The sequence below is a fragment of the Gracilinanus agilis genome, chromosome 1 (assembly GCF_016433145.1).
Source record: "Gracilinanus agilis isolate LMUSP501 chromosome 1, AgileGrace, whole genome shotgun sequence".
Lineage (NCBI taxonomy): Eukaryota > Metazoa > Chordata > Mammalia > Didelphimorphia > Didelphidae > Gracilinanus > Gracilinanus agilis.
Window position 1 is genome coordinate 656,632,661 of NC_058130.1, and position 25,260 is coordinate 656,657,920.

The window sequence follows — 25,260 nt, forward strand, 5'->3', positions numbered from 1 at the left end:
AAACTTTTGCTAGTCTTTTTTTTTTTTTCTGCTAGTCTTTTTTCCATGTGGCTACTCTGCTTTTAAAGAAGTTCCTTTCTTCAGTGAATTTTCATGCCTCTTTTATTATATGTTTATTTCTGGTTTATATGGTGCTATTTCCTTCAGTATTTGTTGTGCCTCTTTTATAAAGTCATTAATTATCTTTTTTATAATTTTCTTACTTTACTCTCATTTCTTTTCCCAATTTTCCCTCTACCATTTATATCTTTCTTTAACTTTTCCTGGAATTTTTTATGACTTTGGGATCAATTAGCATTTTTCTTTGTTGTTTTATTTATAGCTGTTTTCACATTGTTGTCTAAGTTTATCTCTAGATCTTTCCTACTAACATAATATCTTTTTATAGTCAAATTATTTTGTTGTTGTTTGCTCATTTTCTTAGCCCATGTCTTCACTTTGAAATTTATGTTAAATATGGACTCTGCTCAAGCTTAAAGTTTTTCCATGCTGTTGTTTTTGAAGATAGTTTTGGAGGTGTGCAGATTGTCAGTGCTTCTAAAGTGGTATTATCCTGGGAGAGGAGTGGTACTGCCCTCCTGGTCTGCTCTGGACTTTACCAAGGAAACACCCTTGTTCCTCCATAGCATAAGTACTAGGGCTCCTCCTGGTCCTGGAGTTTCAACCAGGTCTCCTATTCTTCTGCAGGCTCAACTGCTAACACTCCTCTTGACCTTGAAACTGTGATCAGGGTCCCAGCTCCCTTGTGACTGGTCACGAGTGTTCCTCTCCATCCTGGAATTGTGGTCCAGAGCTCCTTGTTGGCCACAGAGGTGCCAATCAGAACCCGTTGTGCCTGTGCCATCAAGGACTCCCCTGTAATCTTTTTCTGGTCATTTGTAACTACCTTCTAGTCTCTGGGCTAAGAGCTCCTAGACCTGCTGCTGTTGCTGCTGTTGTTTTGTGGCTGAATTTTGGGTCCACTGCTGATGCTCCTGCCTTTCGCTGGGCCTTCACTCATCCCAGTTACATACCTCTCTTGCAGATCTTCTACATTGTCTTAAGTTGTTTTACCCTGTGACCTTCCGTTGGCTCTCCCATTCTAAAATTTCATTAGAGGTACCATATTACAGTTGTTTGGAAGGTAATACTGAAAGAGTTCAATTATATCCTGCCCCCCCCACTTGGCTTCCACAAACATGTATTTTAGCATATACAAATAACAAGTTATATATGAAATCACAAAATGCTCACACTTACCTTTGTATTCTAAATGAAAGCCAGTGTAACTGACAGATCCATCACTTCGAAATGCCAGATGCATAGTATTAGAGCCACTTTCTATTCTCTCTGGTAATTTGCTGTCTTGAAAGCTTCCGATTAGTGGACTATTGCTATCTGGCCCATCGTATATATACAAGAAGTCATAGTTTGGTTCTATGCTGAAACTATTAAAAATATTAAAAAACTTCCATTAGGCAGCAATTTAGAACATCATTTTCTAAATAGGTTCTTAATGCAATTAAGCAAATAAAAGGGCATATTCATACAGAATGAACAATTCTGAGGATAAAGCTGTGCTCAAATCATCTATCAATACTTTGTAAAGCTATATACACTTAATAAAGTTGTTTATACTAACACTTCTCAGGTGAACAGCAAATTAATAGTAGCACAATATAAACAGCTGCTAAAAGTATGATCACACATTCTCAAATACCCAAATTAAAATGAAATATTCAGGCAGATTTTCTCATGTTTTCAAATGTCAGGATTTCTGAAAGAGTTGTAGAGTTTATTTTTTTTAAGTTTTTCATTGGAGTGAACTGACATTATAAAAACATAACCTTTAACACGGCTATTCGTAAATAATAAAGTTTACAAGGGAACCTTAAGAATTGAAAGTATTTCTGAATAGAATTTTCACTGTAAAATTTAAAAAGGGGCACAATTAGATCAAAAACAGAGTGGTATGCAAAATGGGCATTAAAATGACTTAAGAAGAGAATCATGAATCATTGAATATTTTTTCTTTCTTGAAAGAAAAAAGCATTCATTATTTTTCTAAGCATATAAAAATGAAATAATAGTACTATGTATATAGTGTAATGCTTTCTGAATTAAGGGCATTTTAATATTTCAAATTCCTATAGCAAATAAATATTTTAGGAAATCATTCCATTTAGATGAACTTTGAACTTTCTAATATGTGAACTAATGGGCATTCTACTATTTATTTTTATTTCCTAAAAATCTAAATTCCTAGAAAGCAGGTACCACATAATTACTTTCTTTAGCAGTCAAAAACACTTTGAAATTTTTTTCTGACTTTTAATTGGAAGGTAAACACTAATTGTGAAGCAAGTATATTTTCATACTACATCCATAGCTAATTTTACAATCTGAATTACAAGTAAACAAAGTTCAATTCTTTGTGTCACATATCTAAATCTCTTTGGCACGGGCATAAAAGAGATAGCTTATAAGGTATGATATGCCTTATGGTTTATTTTTTACAACTTGATCTAACATGCCCATTTGAAATTGAACCCATGATAATTCACATACATTAGCAAAAATCTTTTCGAGAAAATTAAATAGAGTTAATACATGTCCTATAAGAAGGACCATTCCTTACAGCATTCCCAGAGCTATTCTTTTAGCTTTTGATTGACCATAACGAAATCTAATATTTCTGAATTGTGGTATGTGTCCTCTTGGCAATAATTAATTAAGGAAATGGACTTAAAAACTTGAATTAGAAATTATTGAATTTATATAATGATGAAAGTGGAGTACAATAATTAGAGAATCATAGCTTCATTGATTCACATAGAAACATTAATTTTTTCTATTATGGCCTGAAAACGATATTACTCCTTATTGTTCTAGTCATCCTAACCCCTCAGAAGACTTTTCTTATTAATATTTATCATTTACTAGAAATCCATGTATTGGAGAATACAGGACAAGACCAGCAGTTCCTTTACTGTATACCAAAAACTTAAAAAAAATAAACATTTGGATTCCCTTACCTGATAAATGCTAAAGATATAACATAATCTGAATTCACTGTGATAGTCCAGTCACAGTCTCTACTATGAGGGTATGGATGAGGAAAGTTTGGTGAAAGAATAAATCCTGAGGAACCTGTTAAGTTGCCTCCACAGGGTGCTTTAGGAAAGATAAAACATATATTAAAACCACATGATTATTACCAGTTTGTTTATTAGTCATTCTGCTGAAGATGTTCTTAGAATTAGGCAATGCATTTAGCAAAGAAGCAATTAGGATATTTCTGAATAATTCTCTCTTAATATCACAATTATGTGTCAAGGAATATGACATTAGTTTGGGCAAACAATTGAACATCTCAGTTTCAGAAATTGCATCTATAAAGTGAGAGAAAATACTTGGATTACCCTTAAAGACATTGTATTTTAAGTGATTTATAAACTTAAAATGGCATATACAAATTTTAGTTATTGTTCTTGGTTAGTGCTGATATGAAACAGGAAGTAGTCTATCACTATAAATCTGGATAATCTAAACTACTTAATATTAGAAATTTTATTTGGCAACTTTTTCCATTTTTTTTGGTTTTATTTTGAGGGGAAATTAAAATAGATACAGGAAGTAAAGGAAGGGTAGTTTACACTCTGTTCCCCTTTGATTCCTAAATATTCTTAAAAGATTAAGAGTAATTCATACCCCCACACATATAATATGATATGATATAATATAACTGGCTAGGATTTATATTCCAGTAATATATTGGCATATATGTACACTTATAGGTGCATACGTATACACACATATGTGTATACACATATATATATATATAAATATATATAAAACTGAGGTATGATCCTTATGATCTAAAATCTTTCCATTTTCTGTTCACGTGAGTAAAAAGGAATTAACAATAGCAAAGTAAATGATGTCATACAATTAAGCCTAGAGTACATAAAAATAAATGCTTTATTAAAACATGTAATACAATATATAAAGTTATATATATACATATATATACATATATATATATATATATACATATTGCCTCCATGATGAAAACAAGTTGTTACTCTAATTATAACTGTAACATGAAAGGTTTCTATTATTTTGATGCAAAGGCTGATTTTTGACTAAATGAAGGAAGTGAGACGAAATCATAAACTAAATTCTTATGGGACCTTTATTAAAGATGATGATTGGATGATTGTCAAAGTCATTTGGACATAGCCTGATTTTGAGAAAATATATCAAAAGCTAGCAAAAGTAAAGAGAAAATCCCTTAGAAAAATTTTAAATTTGTTATAGGTTAGTGTCCATTACACATTTTTATATATTCTGTATAAAATAAAGAATTTTCAGATAAGTTTCATCATTTTATTGTAGCAGTAATTACTCACAATACTTCTTATTGGAAATTATAGGAACTACGCCTCTATTTTCACTGTTGTAGGGAAGTACTAGAAGAGTAAACTCGCACTGCAATGCAGTTTTGTCTTCAGCTTTTCTGTAATTTCATATCTTAGAAAATTGGCTTGAGCTCTAAGATTAAATGACATGCAGAAGTGGTACTTGAACCTAGTCTTCATGGTATGGAGACCAGATCGACATATACACTAAGCTACCTGTTGAAGAAGAGAACAATGCAGGTTAATGTCCTGCATTTTGTTCTCCCTACTTTCCAAATGTATTGCAAAATCCTCAATGTAATTTGGTTATTTCATATAAGAAGAGGTTCAGATTGTCAAACCATCTGTATAAAAAGATAGTGGTAGTTACTGTCTTTTTGATTGATCTCTGAGGCCCCTTCAAACCCAGAGATTCTGTGAATCTGACTGGTTAGCCAGGTAACTTGCCCTAAGGATTTTATGATATGAAATGTGATTTTTATTTATTTCTCAAGTAAACAAGAAAATAGTTATGTGTTATTAAAATATTCTCAACAATTTAGATATGATTTCCATTAAAATGGAATGAACTAGAATCTGTTTTTTAATTATTATTTTTATCCCTTCATACAATTCAACAAAAACTTAATAAATACATAGTATGTACAAAAAACTGTATTCAAATTTTGCCAGTATTTAGCTGAAAAATAATAAAAAAGGAGAGGCAACATTTTATTAATAAAAACATATCTCTAATTTTATCTTTATTCTGAATGTCTTACAAAATAATGTTTAGGAATTCATCAATAAATACAATAATTCATTCCGTAAAACTCTGGCAATATCATAAATAAGTAATTTCTATTATTGCTCCAGTTTTACAAAATGAATCTATTTTATTTATCTAAGTATGAGTTCTTCAAAACAGAATTATCCTTAAACCCACTAGATCCATAAATTAATTTTGAGTTGGGTGTTTTTGAAATTCTAATGCATTGTCTGTTCTCTTTGTGATTTCCTGGCAAACAGCCATCTAGCTGTCAACTATTGACAATTACTTCACTTTTATTTTATTTTATTTTTTGCCAAATCAATTTTATTTGCTTCTACCATCTTTGCCAGAAATCCACCCACACAACTGTCTAAGTTACCTACCTTCACAGTGAATGTTTCTACATTTCCCTCTGGCAACGTCAAAGTAATCTTCACGTTGTCAATTTTGGTAGGATGAATTCTATTAACTCTCTTAAAGATGATCCCCTTCTATTTAGTACTTGTTATGAATTTGACTAGTTCTACATGCAAGCAAAATACCTTATGCTCTAGGGTTTAAGACATAGACTTATTATAGTGTTCTTAAAATGTGCAGGTTTTAATCTTTGGCATTGTATTTCCAATCATCCAGTTCTTTCTTATCTGTTTCAGAGGTCAAGTTTTCTGCAGCTTTAGCAGTTTTTCAGCATTTTTTAAAGGTTATTTTCTTTCACAGAAGAGTTCTAATATATATCCTCTCCTCAAGCTATCTTTGGTACGCCTCCCATCCCCCAACTCTCCAGGGCCTTGGCGGGGAGTGGGGATGGGAACATGATTCATATAAAACCTGGCTCTCTCTAACTTCTTCAGTTTAAGTAGGATTTCAGTCTCAGCTTTTTCCAAAGTGAGAATTTTGGACAAAGTTATTTACTTATCTGAACATTTTCAAATACTGCACCTCCTATAGAAGTATTTATTCTTTTTAACTTCATTTTAGAGGTATCACTCTGAGGCTGTTATTAGGGTACATGTTGTGTCATTTTATGAGACAAAAGGACTGTAAAAAAGTAACATAATTATATAACATTCTAGAGAGAAGTGACCGTAGAGGCTACCTAAGCAATGCCTGAATCATGAGCACTCTAAAATAAAATGTCCTTTAAAAGTAGTCATCTCTAGCTTCTGCTTAAAGATTTCTAGTGACTAGAAACTCATTCCTTGAGGCAGGACATTTCATTTTTCCTAGTTCTAAGTGGTAAGAAGGTCTTATCAAATAAGAGCTAATATTCCACCAATCTATAAGAATCAGTCATATAAGAATCAGCCTTCTGAGGGCAGGTTAAAAACTTTTTGCTTCTTTTTGATGGAGAATCTTCAGATATTTGAGTTCATCAGCCATGCCCACTCAAATGTTCTCTTCCATACCATAAATAATCCTAATATTTACAACTGAGTCTCACAAAATGTAGCTTAAAGTTCTTTATTTCCTCAATCGCTTTTTTCTAAAAAGGTTCTGTATTAGCTGCTGTACTACAGGGAAGCACCCATGTGGGTAGAAAGATTAGGTTACTTTACTCTAACTTCTAAGTCTCTCTTCTTTTACCTATCCAAGAAATTCTAAGAAGCTTAATTAAAATATAAGGATTAGTGTCCTAATTTTATTAACACAGTTCTGACTTGTCAATATCACACCTGAAATATGATACCCATAATAAGAAAAAAATTCCCCTATTATGAGCATGATAGCAAGACAAATATTTCCTTTGTTTTAAATAATTTGCTTCCATTAATTTTGTCAAAGATTTGGATTTTATGGGGTTTTGTGTCATTCTCTGAACTAATATTTAGTTTGTAGTGCAGAAGTTCAGTACTTTACAATCTCAATTAGTGGTCCATCAAATAGTTTCAGTATTATTGCATTTATTTCCCAAAACAAAAAGGATGTGCAATAGAATTTCCACTCAAAATAGACATTCCATTTACATGTTTTCCCCCACTCCCTTAACGAGTGACAGTAGAGATATAGATTGCTAGAATGGAAGGAATCTTAGAGATAATTTTATTTAGTAACTTCGTTTTACAAATGAGATATTTATACACCAAAAGATTGTGTCATTTTGTTTTGTAAATCCTTACCTTCTGTCTTATAATCAATACTAAGTATTAATCCTAAGGCAAAATAAATTTATGGGCTAGGTAATTGGTATTAAGTGACTTCCTGAGGGTGGCACAGCTAGAAAGTATCTAAGGCTACATTTGAACCCAAGACTTTCCGTATCCAGGCCTGCTTCTCTATATACTGAGCGACCTAGCTGCCCCTGCTTAAGGGACTTGATTCACAGTATAATGTCATTTTATGGAAGATCTATAACTCGAATTCTTATATGTTGAAACCTCTTCTATTACCCATTGTATTATACCATACTTCATTCTTTCTATGTATTTTAGGACATTAATGAGGGAAAAAAACCAAAAACAAAAAATAATTTGATGTTCCTCTTTCATGTCCAAGATTCCTAAATTATCCACCACAGAGTATGGTTTAGCTGGCTTTGTCTAGTTTTTCTGCTCAAACCACGGGCTGGCCACTACCGAGACACTATGAGGGCAGAAATTCTAGAAAAATACAAATCCTCTAGGTTGGATAAGCCAATGTCTCCCTAGAAAGGCACAGACGTATCGTTTCTCTTCCCTCCTTTTGTCTATCCTTCCAACCAAATGTCACCATTTCTAGAGAGAAATGTGTACACTTGGAGTTTGGGGATAAGCACTATGGAAAATGGATCTCTAAGTAAAGGGACAGGCTTGGTGCATCAAGACCAGGCTTCCTTCACCACCATAAGAAAGAAAGGGTTAGAGTTCTGCCAGCCTTAGAATTCTGCTAAAGAATTTTTGCAAAGGAATAACTATGCTGTCCCCACTTTCCTCCTCATCTCCCAGCTTATTCTGCCTCTATTATTAGCATTTTGTCATCAGCTTCACTCACTCAAAGTTCCAGTTCAGTGTCATGTCTAGGCTTAGATACCACCGATTTCCTTAGGGAACGAGAAGTGTATTAGGACATCTCTTGAATTGTTCCCACATTAGGACAAATTTCCTGAGCTAGTTGCTACTCCTGGCAGTAGTACTATTGTGTTATTGGAAACTGTGGGGTCCTTGAACTACATTTCCCATGAGCCCACTGCTTTCCTGTCATTATGTGATGACGTAAACAGTTACGTGATGATGTAGACAGGAGGATAAAACTGAGTGGCTGGATTTGCTCTTTCTCTTTTGCTCCTCATCCAGCAGCATAGTGGCAGCAGGTAATGGTGGGCCTTTTAAACTTACGAAGCCAGAATGGTACGTGGCTTCATTTTCTATTGACTACTAATAAATCTTATAAAACCCATAATATTTCTAAAGCTATCTTTTTATATTCATTTTATTTCTTATACTATGTCATGCTTGGGTATTCATTCTATTCTTGCTTCCATCTTCCAATTATACCTACATATATACACATACAAACATGCATGCACATATGGATATATGCATTATGTATATCCAACACAGAGATATTGATACTATATAGATACATAAATGTATGCATATACATACACTTATATATATTACTGACATGTATTATGTACATATGTATTTAGGTAAATTCACTTCCTGTAATTCATACTAGTTTCTTCAAAAGTTTCTTATTTTCTTCTTTGGGTGATTTACCAAACTGTAGCCATCATCTTTGGATCTGCTGCAGCTGAATGGTATAATTCAAGTGGGAGTAGCCAATCGACCTTTCAATCCAATGTCATGATAAAATTATACAAGTAGCATCCTTGCCTAATATGCGTATTGACCTAGACTGTGTCAAAGTCTTGGAAACACTGACATAATAATGGTTCTAAAAAAATCCTAGAAGAAAATTACCTTCTATCAGTTTAGCACTTACAATATTCCTCAAGGCATTTCCAGATGCATCCCCTTTAAAACTCACAGTTACCCAGATGGTTAGGTAAGATAGAATTTTTCCTATTTAGCATATGAAGCAACTAAACTTCAAGAGAGATCAGGTGATTTGCACAAGATCACAGCTAATAAGAGATTTAACAGGAACTAGAACTTAGATATTCTGACTCCAAATCTGGAAATTTCCCATTCCATAGCATTTCAATACAAAGGGCAACTCATTTTCAATGAATCTAGGTTGCAGTCACCTTGAAAACAATGCATGACTTCTGCGCTAGTGTCAATCTGCTTTAGTAGTTTATAAAATACATGTTGAAATCCATACCTATACAGACTGGCGGGCTGGGCTGCCAGAAATAACGATTTTCCACCTGAATGCAGGTTATTCTTTCCTCTCCTTGTAGCTCATATCCTGGGTCACACTGAAAAACGACTGTGTCCCCAGGTTCTCTCCCATCTCCATTTCGAGTTCCATTCATGGGGACACCTGGATCACGACAAGCAGTGGCCACAGAACCTACCAGGAGAAAAATAGAGACGCTTTTATTTTCATACCACCTTAAATATTCTGAACAAAAATTGCTAATGCAAGTTCAGAATCCTCTATAGTTCTCTGCCCTTTTGGGAAATTAACTTAAAAATCTGTGGGTCAATTAAAGTGCTTGTTTGATACCATCATTATTTTTATTTGCCATCTGCTTTAATTACTCAGTTCAGTAGTATGGCTACAGAAAATGCATAATATTTCAGTGACTAGAGTAATAGGTAAATTCAAGATAATTACGGGAGAGGAAAGGAATATGTGAAAACAGGAGATGTTTTTAATTTTCCATAAAAATCATGTGGCATGTTCATAAGTATAGCCAACTCTCAGTTATGTAGGTTAATGGTAGAAAGCATTTGTTGAATATCAAATATCTACATTACATGTTTCAATTAGGTGTCAAAAGTGTTATTAAATTTTCCATTTAGGTTAACATTCAGTTGTATTAGCAGGAATAAACATCAACATGTGTGCTAATTATTTTTAAAACTATGCACTACAGTGAAGGACAAGTTATTGAATGGAGAAAAAGATGTAATAGAGACATAGGGCAGGAAAGTGTTAAAACAGCTCAGGATGATAGAATATCTGACCAAGAGAATGAATGTGCATTTATTTACACATGCATTACTGTGTTCCTAATTTTGTCTTTCTGTGTGTAAAGAACATACGTGTTAAATATTTTGATCATGTCAGGCATCATTGTAACTGGTGTTGATTATGGCATTTAAAAACATAATTTAATAGTAGCTTAAATATGAATGTTATTAAATTCTACTTTTATATTATCTCCACAAATTTGAACTCTGACACTTAATTGTGGCATAGAGATGAAAGTGCAGTCTCAAATGCTAACAGAAGGAAAATGTAAGAGATTATAACACTTTGGACAAGCTTCCTCTAACACTCTTTTCTCCTTTATTGATAGTATGACTACTAAAATTAGATCCTAACATAATCATCTTTGATGTGGCACATAAGGAAAAATAAGTGGTAGCGCAAAAAAAACAAACAAAAAAGAAATAGGAAAAAGTTAAAGAAGACCTACTGTATAAACAGAATTATCTCCTAGAAACAGCAACTTTAAAAACATTTATTTTATTCTCTTTTTTAATGAACTCTTTTTTAATGAAATGAGGATTTGCATAAACATAGTAGCATAGGAAAAGATGAATGTATATGAAACTATTCATCTAAATTATATATAACTTACTTTACATTGTAAGTACATAAGTAATAGATATTTAACTTTCAAAGCTATCTCACTTGTCTGTTTCTCCCATTCAAAAATAAATTTTAAGATAAAATTTAAATAAAATTTTAAAATATATTTTACATTTTGCCCCACCCCAGCCCTACTATTGCACTGAAAAAAGTGGAAAAACATGAAAAAGAAAATCTTCATCATAAAGGTACGTATTGTACAAAAATAAATTTCCACACTGGCCACCCCAAAAATGTCTTTTTCTGAATTTTAATATACATTACATCTCCTTAGTGTTTTATATTATCTTTATTTTTACTGGACTTAAGATATATCATTGCTTTGATCAGTTACAAAGTTTTTCAAAGCTGAAACAACACAATTTTGAGAATATTGAAGAATCACAGTATATAATGTATGAATTCATAGAGGGGAGAGATTAGAGAAAAATAGTTAAAGCTCTTAGTACATCAGGTCTGAGAATGGACAATCATCCCTCATATAACTAAGGTTAACTAAGACCTAATCAAATTTGCTTGGATTGAACATAAATTTTGTTTTGATGATCTCTATAGTAATTCTGTGCTATACTATTATAATTAATATCTCATTACTAGAATTGTGAACTCATACTAAGTAATTAATTAATTTGAGGTCAATCCTACTTCCTATTAATACTCTTATTTTTCTAAGTTAAAAGTATTTAAAAAGCCAAAGATGATATGTTAAAAATGAAAGCAATACTAGAAATATGCACAAATAAATATATAAAACATTTTAATAAAATATATTTATGAACAGCCTAAGTCATTTCAAATCCTTACTATAACAGCTGACTTTTCTTCACTTGTCTTGAAGCTGGATTTTATTGCATCCAATTTACTCCAGATAATGACTGAAATTGCTCAGGGAACTTCTCAATATTCCCATTCAGAATCAGTAATCATAGGAATCAGTCTTAACCAAATGTATAGTAGTTACTAATTCTTCATAGGTTTTTCATAAAAATGTTTTAGAAATTTTCTCTATGTTACCACAGTGAAAATAGTCCTAATAAGTAAGAAGATTATCCTCATTTCCTTCCTATACTCTCCACAGATTTTTTTGTATAGATTGTAGATCAAACACACTCCCTTCTCCCTGACTCTACAGGGAGAAACACTCAATATTAGTAAGCCCATTGGATAGAATGCCAGATCTAGAGGCAGAAAGAAATGAATTCAAAATTGATCTCAGCATTTACTATTTATTTGACTCTAGGCACTTAACCTCGGTTTGTGTTTCCTTATCTGTAAATTTGGCATAATAATAGCACCTATTTTTCAGGGTTTTTGTAAGGGTCAAATGAGACAATAATTGTAAAGCACTTACTTAACCTGGTGCTTGGCACATAGTAGTTGCTATTTAAATATCAACTATTATTATTATATTTTGCTATTTGTACAATTAAATCTGTCAAATGCCAAAAATTCAAACTTATTTGATCAACATTTCATCTCTCTTTTATATCTGATTCTTAACAGTGACCGTAGGGATGAAGACATTCAAAATGGGGTACACTGGAATTGTCCCCTCCCAAAATACTATTGATAAAACAGTAGTCACTGTAATAAGGCATGGCTAGTTTCTCTTATTTATAAAAAATTAAGAAGAATAAACTGTATGAACAATAAAGAAAGACATACTTGATGAAAATATGAAAAGAGGACAGTTAGATTGCTATAATTTATATTCTATAATGGAACACATTTTACATTCACAAAATTGATTAAAAGATGTAGAGAATAGAAGTTCCCACAGTGCCCATGTTTATTGGCTATAAGAATGAACACACCACCAAACTCATTTGTTTTCATAAAACACAATGCTCCCTTAATGGTTTTTAACCAAGAGTCAAAGGAAGGGGAGGAAACCAGTGTGAAGTCATGGAGATGGGAGATGGCATATCATATGTGAGGAACAGCAAATGGGCCAAGAATATGATTATATAGAAGTAAATGATGTATATGGAGACTGGAGGGATAGAGATGGGCCAGGTTGTGAAGATCTTTATATACTAGTTAGTTGATTCCCAAGCACACTTTAAACTCTTTCAGGATTCCTTGAAAAATATAAACTATTCAATGATTACTGATTATTAATTAAAAGTAAGGGAAAATAGACATCTTTGCCAAATTTGTTTGCTACCATCAGAGATGATGTCCATTCCAGAATCTTAAAGAGATTAAACAGAGCTATTTTATTTCTAATGAAGTCATCTAGATGCTTCTGTTTACAAGTAATATTGATAATATCTGCCTAAAGACCATTATGGAGCCTCATGAATAAGATGTATACTCATGTCAACAATATTTGGATTAAAATTTCCACTGAAAAAAAAAGTTAGCAATGATTTTTGTCCAGGCTATGATATATACTTGCATGGAGATTCTATAAAATTTAATTCAATTAGATCTATCATTAGTCTATCTATCTATCTATCTATCTATCTATCTATCTATCTATCTATCTTCTATCTCTCATGAAAATTCAGGTTTCTTTATTTAAGGAAATTTTATAGGAACTGTGACATATCTTGATAACATAGTAGCTTGCTTAAACAGTCTCTTATGTTCAAATTTTATGTTGGGTCTATCCTTTATTTTCTGAAATGAGAGAATACCTGGGAAACAGAAGACTGTGCTATTCTATTATGCAAAGGTTTGTCATTAGGGTTTCTTGTTGATTAATAGCATTTTTCAAATGTGAAGCATACTTATTAGTGTAAATTAAGTATAGAGAAAAGACTAGAAAACCATTTTGCCTTAAGCTTATAATATATGTTTTTCAAGTGAAAGTCAACCTCAAATATCTATAAAAAAGTTTTACTTGGAGCAACTTAAAAAAAAACAGATGACATTTATGGCTGCATTGAATAGGATGAAGAAAGAGGATTTGCTCTATCTCCTTAATTTATATTAACTAAGAAACTAGAACAAGGCAGAAATAACTAAAATAAATATGCACTCAAACAAGGTTAACAAAAGGTTAATTAGTCAAGAAACACTTATTAAGTGCCTATTATAAGCTAGATATTGAGCTAAACATGGGTACAAAGAAAGGTAAAAACATAGTCTCGGATCTCAAGGTGCTCACAGTCTAGTAAAGGAAGATAATATATATATATATATATATATATATAAAGAAGTTGAAAATGGGGGAAAGGGTACCTGTGGCCAGGTGGGAAATGATGAAGTGTCTGTTCCAGGCCCTTAAATAGAAGATTTAGATGGAGTTCAATGAGGGGAGATATGAGTTTCAGAGTTCATGTGATCTTGCAGGAAGATGAGTTTCTGGAGATAATAATGAGGTCCAGGTGAACTAAGATGTATATTTTGCTATAGAATGTTAAGAAAAGAAGGGATAACCTCTCCAAATAATTAACCAATTCAGAATTTAGAAGTGCAATAATAGAAAAATGGCAGGATCTAGTCAAAGCTTTTTTGTTGTTGTTGTTGTTTTGCCTCTTGGAATTGCTAGGGTTCAAAAAGTATACTTAATTAATAAACATTTCTTAAGTATTTATTATATGCCAAGCATTGGGAATATAAAGAAAGGCGAAAACAAAACAAAACAAATCAACAACAAAACAACATTGTCCCAATCTTCATGAAACTCACATTTTAGTGGAAAAGCCAATATGTATACAATTATGCATATATGAGATATGTTCAGCTTACATGAAAAGTAATTTCAGAGGGAAGGCACTGAGGTGGTGAGAGCTGTCAGAAGGGGGACTAGGAAAGTCCTCTCTCTGTAGAAGGTGGGATTTTAGCTGAGTCTTGAAGAAAGTCATGGAAACCAGAAGGCATGAGTAAAGAGTTGGACCATTCAAGTCGCGATGGATAGCCAATGAAAAGGCATGGCCTTGGGGATGGGGAGTTGAGGAAGAGCAACAAGTCAGATGTCACTGGATCATAGGGTCTGTGTGGGAAGGTAGGGGGAGTGTAAGACTTGAAATATAGGAAGGGACATGGTTGTGAGTGCTAAACAAAAGATTTTATTTTTAATGCTGGAGGTAATCAGGAAGAAAACTAGTGTTTATGGAACTGGGGGTACAGGTTGTAGGTGACTTAGTCAAACCTATACTTTAGAAAAATTATATGGCAGCTGGAAGGGTTTGGGAGGCAGGGAGAGATTAGAAGCAAAGAGATCCACTAACTGGAAAGTCATTTCAATAATCCCGTCATGTGTTGATGAGAACTTGCACCAGGATGGTGGCTATGTGACTGGTGGAATGTAGAGATAGAGATTAGATATAAGCACACACATAAAGCATATATGTATACATGCACAAATGTGCATATAAAATACACACTTTATAAATGTGTGTTTAGAAGTACATAGATGCATATATTTATTTCTGTGTTTGCATTTGTATGTTGCGAAGATAGAAATGAGACTTGGCAACAGATTAGATGTATGGAATCTAACACATAGAATTTGGGGAGATTTTAAAAAATTAAATGGAGTTCAAAATGTATGCAAAAGAAGGAAGGATAAAAAAAATTTATTAAAGACTTTGCCTAGCACTTTACAGCTATTATCTAATTTTATTCTCATGAAAAATATGATAGGTGATACTATTATTATTTTCTGTTCAAAGACGAGGAAACTGAGACAGACAGAAATTGAGTGCCTTGCCTTGAGTCATAGAAAATAAGTGCCTGAGACAGGATTTGAACTCATTTTTCCTGACTCTGCCTCTAGGACTCTATCCACTGTACACTTAATTGCCATTTTTGTTTTTATCACAAATGACAAGTGGGACTTTAAATAAATATCAAGGATATGTTCATAGGGGAGTGGAGTTCAATTATGTGTGGTTGTACTAAGAAGCTATTGCAAGGTCCGTGCAGCAGCTCTGAAAGCCAGGCCAGCAAGCTGGCTGTGCTCCTACAGCACATCTGGTGGCAAGGCAGGCGTCTTACACTTCTGCTCTACAACGACTTGGGCCTTCCTTAGCAGCCAAATAGCGTGTGAGTCACCCTTGAATAGTAAGAGCTTGCTGTCACTCTGGGAGATTGTAGCACAGTGATCATTGTCTCTGATATGGATGTCTCAGTCAGCAGCAACACAGTCAGTGGGTGGACGTGGGAGGAATCCTAGCCAAAGACTCTGCCAATAGAGGCTACAAAGCTCAGTGTTCTCCCTGCTAATGATAAATTTGTGTAGAAGAATATTGCCAGTTATTGCCTTGGACTTGAATTTCCCCTGTCTTGATTACGGTTAGAAAGAGGCTGAAGTTAAAAGCGCCAGTGATTGGTGGTGCCTTCAACAGTAATAAGACAGTTTGGATGAAAGGAGGAATGTTTTTTTTTTTTTGTGTGTGGGGGGGGGATTAAGAATAAGGGAAACACAATGGAGATGTTGAGTTAGAGAAGCCTTTGCATCATCCAGTTTGAGATGCCCCAGAGGTAATGTGGTCTCAGGAGAACGACCAGGGCTGGATATATAGATCTGAAAATCATTTGCATTAGATAAGGGAACCTATAGGACCTAATAAGGTTACCAACTGAGAAAAGAGGAGTGCTCAGGAGAGATCCTGGGTACATCCATTTCAGCAAAGGAGATGGAGAAGTAGTCAGCCAAGTGGAAGGAAAATCCAAAAAAGAGCAATGTCACAATGAATTTCTCATTTGCAAAATGGGAATAAGAACACAAACTATTTTTCTCAAAAGGCTGTTGTGAGAAATCCAAGGCTCAAAGAAGTTAAGTGGCATCTACTTTCCCAGAAATGTTAGGAATCAGAACTAGAAATAGAAACTACGTTTTCTGACTTTAAGTATAGAGTTCTTTTCAATGTGTCCATTGAGAGCTTCCTAACTTTTACCCCTCCATACCCCAAAGCCTATGTCTTACAATATTTTCTTGCTTGGTGCTCCAATCTCAACTAATGAGGTATACTGGGCTTTCTATATGCCAGTGCTAACTCTTCTCCCTGTTCTCTTGGTCCTATCCCATCCTGTCTTTTTTGAGAACCTTTCTCTATCATTCTTTCATCTAACTATTGAATCCTTTCCCTTAGTCTAAAATCATGCTCAGTCCATTCCATGCCAAGAAAACACGAGTGTAGCAAAACAAACCAATAAAGAAAAAACTTTCCTTTGAATCTGCTACCTTCTCAAGTAATACTTCTATGTCATAATTCCTTTTCACTATGAAGCTTCTAGAAATAGTAGTATTTTTTCCCTTTTTTTCTGGTTACCTCCACTTCCCTTTCCAGCCACTTAATGTTTTCAACTCCTTACAGCAAGGATTTCCTTAGCACCATTTTACTGATAAATACCCTTTCCCATGTAAGTAAAGACCTTTGAATTGCCAGATACAGAGAGCATTTCTTAAGACTCCTCTGCTCTAACCTTCCTGCAGCATTTGACTTCAGAGGCAATTATGGCATTTCCGTATGAACTGAGAGTGACTGTTTTATGGCATTCATTACATTCTTTTTGATGTTAGGTAAATAATTTGATTCTAGTAGAGATAGCTAACTCCCTCTCAACTTTTCATTTTCTAATTCTTCAAAATTAAAGTTGGAGTTTCAAATCATTGTCCAAATATAGTTTCTCTTTGTGTACTCTTATGTATCTATATTATTTTTTTCAGTTCTTCTACTGTGTGTTTTTTATCTCCTTTGTTAAGAGAATCTTAAAGCTACTTATATCTGACACTGGGCAGGAAAAACTCCTTTTTTATTGGATGTTTCATTCACTCATTCACCTTTACATCATTCCTTATTAAAAATGTGTAATGTAAGCACAATTTCTTAAAGAAATAAAGTCCCTTGTAACTTTGTTATGTCACCTTCAATGCAGTCATAGAAAGGGAAATTCTACAAAGTATGAGAATTTGTACCACAAATATATATGTTGCCATTGTCTTATGACGTTCATCATGAGACTGCAAAAAAGACATTTCATTGTAGCTGTTGTTATGCAACTGGGCAATAAAAATTAACATTTAATTTGTCAAGAGATCTGTTACTGATCCCAGGTACAAAATGATGAATTTTCTTATATCTCAAGCACCATTCATTCATAAACATTTTAATGGCCTCTTCACAGTACCATTATTGGAGGTAACATATAATTTTGAAGATGATAAAATAAATTTCCCAAATGTAAGATATTGTCTTTAAATGATTACACAGATTTAAATGTGTACAATGTGGAAAATGAAATAACAATGAAATCTGTGTCTAAATTTGAGATTAAAATGGATTATGTATGCAGAAGAGTCCAACAGGTTTTTTGTATTAGTTTTACCATTTATAGTAATCCTTTAAAATTCTGTAGTCTAAAGTACAAAAAAAATCTCACTATATTTAAAGTAATTTTGAAATTTTTCATTAAGGACATAGAATATCTGCTGAGCCTACATGGAAAAGAAAGATTTTGATAGGTAGTGATGAAGAAGTTGTATGATGCAAAAGTTATGTGTTTATTTTATGTATGAGAGATGACTGAACCACGGAAATACACATCAATATGATAATATAGGACCAGATAGGAAAAGAACCAGTCAATAATCTAGTTTGACTGAAATGGAGAATGAATGGGAAAAAAAGAACAGGATGAAATAAGTCCAAGAAATGAAAGTGGAGAGATACCTCCATTCACTAACCATCTATTTATAAATGTCAAGAAAGTCATAAAATAATCTGAAAAAAAGCATGCTATTATATCCAGGATTATCATGTACAGAGACAAAATAGAAGAGGGATTTTCTATAAAAGTGGAGAATCTGTAGAGTCAAGATGCTCTTGTTTATAGATAATGTTTTGCTGATTTCACAGACACCTCAGATGCTTCAGGGAGATTAACGTGATACTTGTTGTTTCCTCCAATATATATTTCTACAGGGCATGGATTATTTCCCTTTTGTCTTTGTTTCCCCAGAACCCAGGATGGTATAGCAAATGAGGGTAGTTAATTCCTCAGATGTACATTTTTCTTATTGGGAATAATATAAAAATTACTACTGCCAATAGATTCACAATACTTTTAGCAAGAAAACAGAATGTTGTTGATCTAGGACCATGATGGCAAACTTATGCCCCACATGCCACAAAGGGCATGCAGAGCCCTCTGTGGGCATGCCTTTAATTCCCTGCCAGAGTTCATTACTAGAAATCCAGAGGGACTTGTGGTGGAGCTGTTCCCCTCCCCTTCTCAATGTGCCTGAGGACATTCCTCACTTTCCCCACCCCTCTGCCCAGGAGCCCAATGGGAGTGCTTCCTCCCTCCCCTGTCTGAGGTAAGGAGTGGGGTAGGGCTCACATGCTGCATGAGGGTGCAGGACAGACCCAGCCTGTGGAGTATAGATGAATCCCGTAATGGGGTTGGAAAGGAACTGGGTTTGAGCAGAGCATAGTTCACAACATGAACTGTGAACATAGCTGAAGGGGAGCAGAGCTGGAGACTAGCAGAGAGCTGGGGCCAGCACTTAGTCTGGGGGAGGGGGTAGGATGGGAGTGGAGTCTGGTACTCTTATCTCTAAAAGGCTCGCTATCACTGATCTGAGATGTCTTGGATATCCTAAGTGTGTATTTGTGGTTTCATGTAGAAGGTGGCTCTTGAGTTGTGCCTTGAAGGAAACTAAGGATTCGAACAGACACATATGAGAAGAGAGTTCATTCCAAGCATGGAGGACTACCAGTACAAAAGCACAGAGATAGCAGATGTGTATATTTAATAGTCAGAAAGAAGCCTCATATGGCTGGACCAGAGAGTGGAGGAAGAGTTATAATGTGTATTTGAGACTAAAAATATAGTTGAGAGTTTAGTTGTGAAGAACTTTAAATCACAAGTCAAATAACCACTTTCATGTGCCAGGCATTGTATTTAGCAACGGATATACAAAGAAAGGGGAAAAGTTCACATTCTTATGGATCTCACAACCTCATGGGAGAAATCAATATGCAAGCAACTCTGTGCAAATAAGTTATATTTTGAATCAAATGGAAATGATTTCAGAAGGCACTAATACTAAAGAGGAAAAAGAAAAGGCTGCTTGGAGAAAATGAGATTTTAGTTGAGACTTGAAGAAACTCAAAGAAGCAAAGAAGTGAAAGTGAACAGGAAATGATTAATTTGGGATCCATGGGATTTGTGAATATATTTTAAGAAAGTTAAGGCAGCTAGATGGCATCGTGGATAGAGTACCTGGCCTGAAGTCAGAAAGACTCATCTTTCTGAATACAAACCTGGCCTCAGAAACTTATTAGCTAGGTGACCTTTGGCAAGTTACTTAATCCTGTTTTCTGTAGTTTCCTCATCTGCAAAATGACCTGATAAGAAAATGGCACATCACTCTAGTACCTCTGCCAAGAAAACCAAATGGGGTGATGAAGGGTGAGACACAACTGAAACAACCGAACACAATCATTTTTCAAGGAGCCCATGAAGGGGAAAAGGCATCTTTATTTTAACTAACCTTAAAACACAAATTAACATTTCCTTTGATTAAAAATATGCCAAAAACGCACTAGAACTATGATTTTGTCACCAATAGAAATGATATTTTCTTCATACATTCTACTTACAAATATCTTGAAATAGCATTTACATTCATCACTATTTTGAATGACCGAATACCTAACACTAGATACATTACTATGTCATTTTTTTTAAAAAGGTAACTATATTTCACTATGTGCATCTAATTGGTGCAGTGGATAGAGTGCTAAGCTTGGAATCATGAAAATTTGTCTTCATGAGTTCAAATCTGAACTAAAATATTTAATAGCTAAGTGACCTTGGGCTGGTCATTTAAACATATTTGCCTCAGTTTCTCATCTTTAAAAATGAGCCAGAGAAGGAAATCACAAACCACTCTTACTTTCCCCCCCAAGAAAACACCAAAACAGGCTACAAAAAAACAATATGTCAATATGCTTAGTTTTCTTTTGTAATCCTATGTGTTTTATTTTGGGCATTTTTCAAAACTTTTTTCTATAAAGTTGTCCCCTGGCTTCACCAGACTTACAAAGGACAAAGAGTATCCTTGTTGAGTACTGAGAAGTAAATGACTTGCTCAGTGTAACATGGTGTAAGGATGGGATTTTTAAAGGGGGATGGGACAAAAGGAGCTAGAGAAGGAGTGGCTGACAGTTGGTGATAGTTACTGGCAGTTGAGACCAGAGAGAATTCTGGAAAATTCTCCAGAGGAGAAAGGAGGAGCAGAGGGCTTCCAGCAGAGGTCTTAGAGAGAGGGTAGAGGTAGACAACCCAGTTCAGATACAGTCCTGAGGGCTTCCTAAGGATCTTTCTTTGGACATTGAAACCCTGATTCCCTGATCAAAGATTCCATTGCATATCACCCAGCAAGACTTCAATCATCAAGTTAGCTAAGTGTTTGGATTCCATTTTGAGAGCGATCTCTTAGTCTCCTTCTCCCATTATCCAACCTTGCTGAGAGACCCTTTCCGGTCTAACTTACAATTATAAAAAAGGATAGGAACAGAGAAATAGAAATAGAAGGAGAAGGGGTGAGGGAAGAAGCTTAAGAAGTGGGAACCATTGGGTTTCCCACCTAAGTGATGGACCTCATAGAAATTGAGAAGAGGGCACCCCCAAATCCCTCTGCCCTTCACCCCTTTCCCCAACCCCTGAATTGAAAATAATAAAAGCCATTAATTAGCCAGATAGCATTCCAGAGTGCCTGAGAGACAACAAGGGAGAGGGGAACCACAGCTTAGTCTGGCTGCCTCCATCTTGGAGCCAGACCACCTGCTTGAAGTTGACTGACCTTGGGGGAGGCTTGTGTGAACCCTGCCCTCATTCAGAATCTGATTGGGGTAACACATACCTCATGTTATAGGCAAGCCTTGCCCCCAACTCCTGTGAGGCGGCAGGACCATCCAGGTCACCCAGTTTCAGAGTGACATACCCTCAAAGTCTCCCAGAGTATATTCAGTGTGAGGGGAGAACTGGAAGAAAGTCACCTCATAGACTCTCTCTGTCTCCCCTCTATCATCAACATTGGTTATTACGGCTCTCATTATTATTACAATAGTCTATGTATTTTAGCGACAGGACCTGAATATAAGTCTTATCTTTAAGGTTGGTTCTCTATCCATTAAACCAGGTATCTCTCAATAGTTAAATATAAAGAAGAAATTAAATAAGATATCTAATTATAGATGCTAAAATAATTTCTCTGTATTTTAGTTTTCATTGCAAATTAATGTGACTTCATATACAATTAAGATGCAATTAAATATCTATGAAAGAAATGTGCAATAATATTCCTTAAAAATCTATTGAGAATATCTCACCTAATTCTTAGTTGATGAACTACAAAACAAAAGAGATATTCAATCAAATTTCTTGTTAAATAATATGTAATATTATCAAGTTGAGATTTATAATATCCTACAGATAAATTAAGAAGCAGCTAGTTGGCTCAGTGGATATAGCATTGGGCCTGGAGTCAAGAAGGTCTGATTTCAGATATTTACTAGCTATGTGACCCTATGCAACTCACTTAACCACTGTTTGCCATAATCTACTGGAAAAGGAAATGGAAAACAATTCCATTATCTTTGCCAAAAAAAACAAACAAACAAAAAAAAAAAACAAAAAAAAACAATCCAGGGACAGCATGATCCACAGGGTCATAAAGAGTCAGTCAGGAGTGAATGACTGAACAACAGCAAGTGATAATTTTGTTCTTCTTCTAAATATAAAGTTGGATAGAACCCTTAACAACAATTTATAAAACACATATACATACAAATTATTTCACTTTATAGTTAAGCTTTAAAGGTTATTCTTTGAAAATGTCTGTATTTTAACTCCAGAAATAACAATTGGTGCGTGTGGAGAGTGGGGGGTAGAGGTCAGGAAATCCAAAATAATTATTATCTAGGAGAAATAAATTGAAAATGCTACATTCAATCCAATTTGTTTTAGAATATTCTCCAATAGCTATATATGCTTTGTTTGCTCAAGTATGTTCTGAACAATTGGAGATATATATACAATATATGTAGATAAATAATTGATAATAGGTAAGTAGTTGGATAGATAGAAGGGTGAATAGATACAGTATTCTTTCCTATGGCATTGGCCCTATTTCTGATTTGTGTGTTGTGGTTGGTTGAAAATGCCCTAAAAATTAGAGTATGTTCTAAAGTAAACTGGTTTGAATGCAGAATTTCAATTCACCTCTTTTGGATAATAATTGCTTTGAGACTATGAATTAGATAAAAATAAGCTTTGTTTTTTATCGGAGCTAAAATACAATCTCTAGATAATTTTAGAATTATTTGGCTTGGTTAATCAAAAAATTCCATTATAGAATAAGGTAACTGGGAGGGCCAGATAAAAAAAAATCCATGGTAGCCTCTTCATTATGAACCTTCAAGATGCTGAAACTGACTCAGAGAGAAAGAAAATGACTTGTCCAAGATCCTAGAAAAGATAAGCGCAAGAGTTCTAAACTAAAAGAAATTGAACACAAGGATACTTGTGGGACACATATTGACTTAATATTAATATGTATTATCATCTATGTTTTAAATATTATTTATTTTGTTAAATATTTTGTAAAAATATTTAATCTGGTTTTACAAAAAAACATTTAGCAATATGCCTAGGTTCCATTGGTTTGGGTCCTCTAGTCAAAGAAATAGATGATAAGGCTCAGGATATGAAAGATGATTCAACAAAATAGATTAAGAAGTAGACACAGAGGAAAGAGGCCCAAGCTGGGCAGTAGCAAAAAACAAAGAAGTTGCTATTTAGATGTGATACCTACTGAGTTCTCTCACAATAAGAGCTGCTCACTTTTCAAGTTTACTCGATTTCACGTTGTCCATAAGTGTACACACAGTCCATGAACAGTAGAATCATCTTTGTGAAAATTTTTGTACATTTTTTTGCATATTTCAACCACAAAGTATGATCCTAGGGTTAGGTGAAGCAGACAGCTTAAAGCAGGTAATTTTTAGGGCAGTTTTCCTATCCCTTTTCTCACACCAGGAGGTAAGCAGTGCAGTCCTTAAAAAAGGCTGCTTTTTTACATACCCAGGGAGCTGCCAAATACCACTGCTGCTTTCAGTGAGAAGATGACCATATGCGCTGGAACACCTGTGTGCAGGGTTATAGCTCCCAGCATATCTGCATCTGCTGCTTTGTCACTTGCCTATCATCACAGGACTTTTGAGATAGAAGTAAAATAAGAATGAGATAAAAGTAAAATGGTAAGTAAACAAAATGGTATGGATGATGTCTTTTGATTCACTCATAAATTAGATTTAAGTGACATGGAGTTGCACAAAGTTGTTAGCTCCCCTCTCTTCAGAGTCATCAAAGTCCATTGACAAAGCAAAAGTCGAGACCACTGGTATGACTTGAGATGCAATGGATGACTCTCTTTCAATGTCTAATCAAGCTCTAAGTGCTCCACAGTATTTGCTTTAGCTGCCTTCACTGACATTGGAACAGTCTCCTCTGCCCATTCCACAGGGGGAAGTCTTCACTTCCTTGAGGTAGACATTTCCCTAATTTATCATTGGGCTAGAGACTTATCAGTTACCTTCAATCTGATTTAGCCCACCTACTGAAAGAGTTTACCAGGGTGGGGCTACTGCATATGCTACAGCTTCTTGGAGCCACAGGTGAGAGCTAGGTGGCAGGTGGACACCCAAGGAAGAACACTGCACTGAGTAAAAAAGATTTAGCAAGCCCTCACAGCAGAGGTAGCAGACTTTTCTGAACAATGTGGAAAGCACTAAAAAGAAAACTCCTATCTCACTCGGATCTTTCTAAAGCTTTCTTGAAACAAAAGCAACCCATTTCCCCTACCTGAAATTAACTAACTCCCTGGCCACTCTGAATCTCCTCTGATTCAAAGTTGTAGTTTTTTTTTTTTTTTTTTCCTAGGTGCAGGATTGGTCCTTATAGAGACCAAGTCTATGCCCCAAAGTAGAAGGGGGCGGCCCCTCCCTAGCATAGGATTGGTCCATTTCAAGACCAATCCCACACTAGGAAGTAGGGGCATGGTCCCTCTCCAACACAGGATTGGTCCATTCAGACCAATCCCACACCAAGAATTAGGAAGGAGGGACCCCTAGGGCATGCTGGGAAATGCATTCCCCCAGCCAGGATCCATTTTAAAACCCACAACACTGTTCGCTTTGCCATACCGCCTTGAATCTTCCCTATCTCACCTGATCTCACCTGATCTCAGAAGGTAAGCAGGATGGGCCTGTTAATATTTGGATGGAAGGCCGTCAGGGAATACCTGGTGCTGTATGTTGTAGGCTTATGGAGACATACCTGCCTACACATATACACGTATGCACACAGTGTAGGGAACAGAGAACTGATCTGATAATCTGGAAGACCAGGGTTCCTACCATTATCTCTGAAGCACAA

The 25,260-nt window shown here is 34.8% G+C and overlaps 1 protein-coding gene across 1 annotated transcript in view; it reads right to left on the minus strand.

The window, feature by feature from the left end:
* The window catches only part of CSMD3 (CUB and Sushi multiple domains 3), a 1,590,968-nt gene that overhangs the window by 369,214 nt on the left and 1,196,494 nt on the right, over positions 1-25,260 (minus strand). The window contains exons 27-29 of the mRNA XM_044684131.1: positions 9,415-9,606; positions 3,015-3,153; positions 1,240-1,427 (exon numbers count right to left, since the gene is read on the minus strand). Coding sequence (XP_044540066.1) covers positions 1,240-1,427; positions 3,015-3,153; positions 9,415-9,606 — 519 coding nt within the window. The remainder of the gene's footprint in view (positions 1-1,239; positions 1,428-3,014; positions 3,154-9,414; positions 9,607-25,260) is intronic.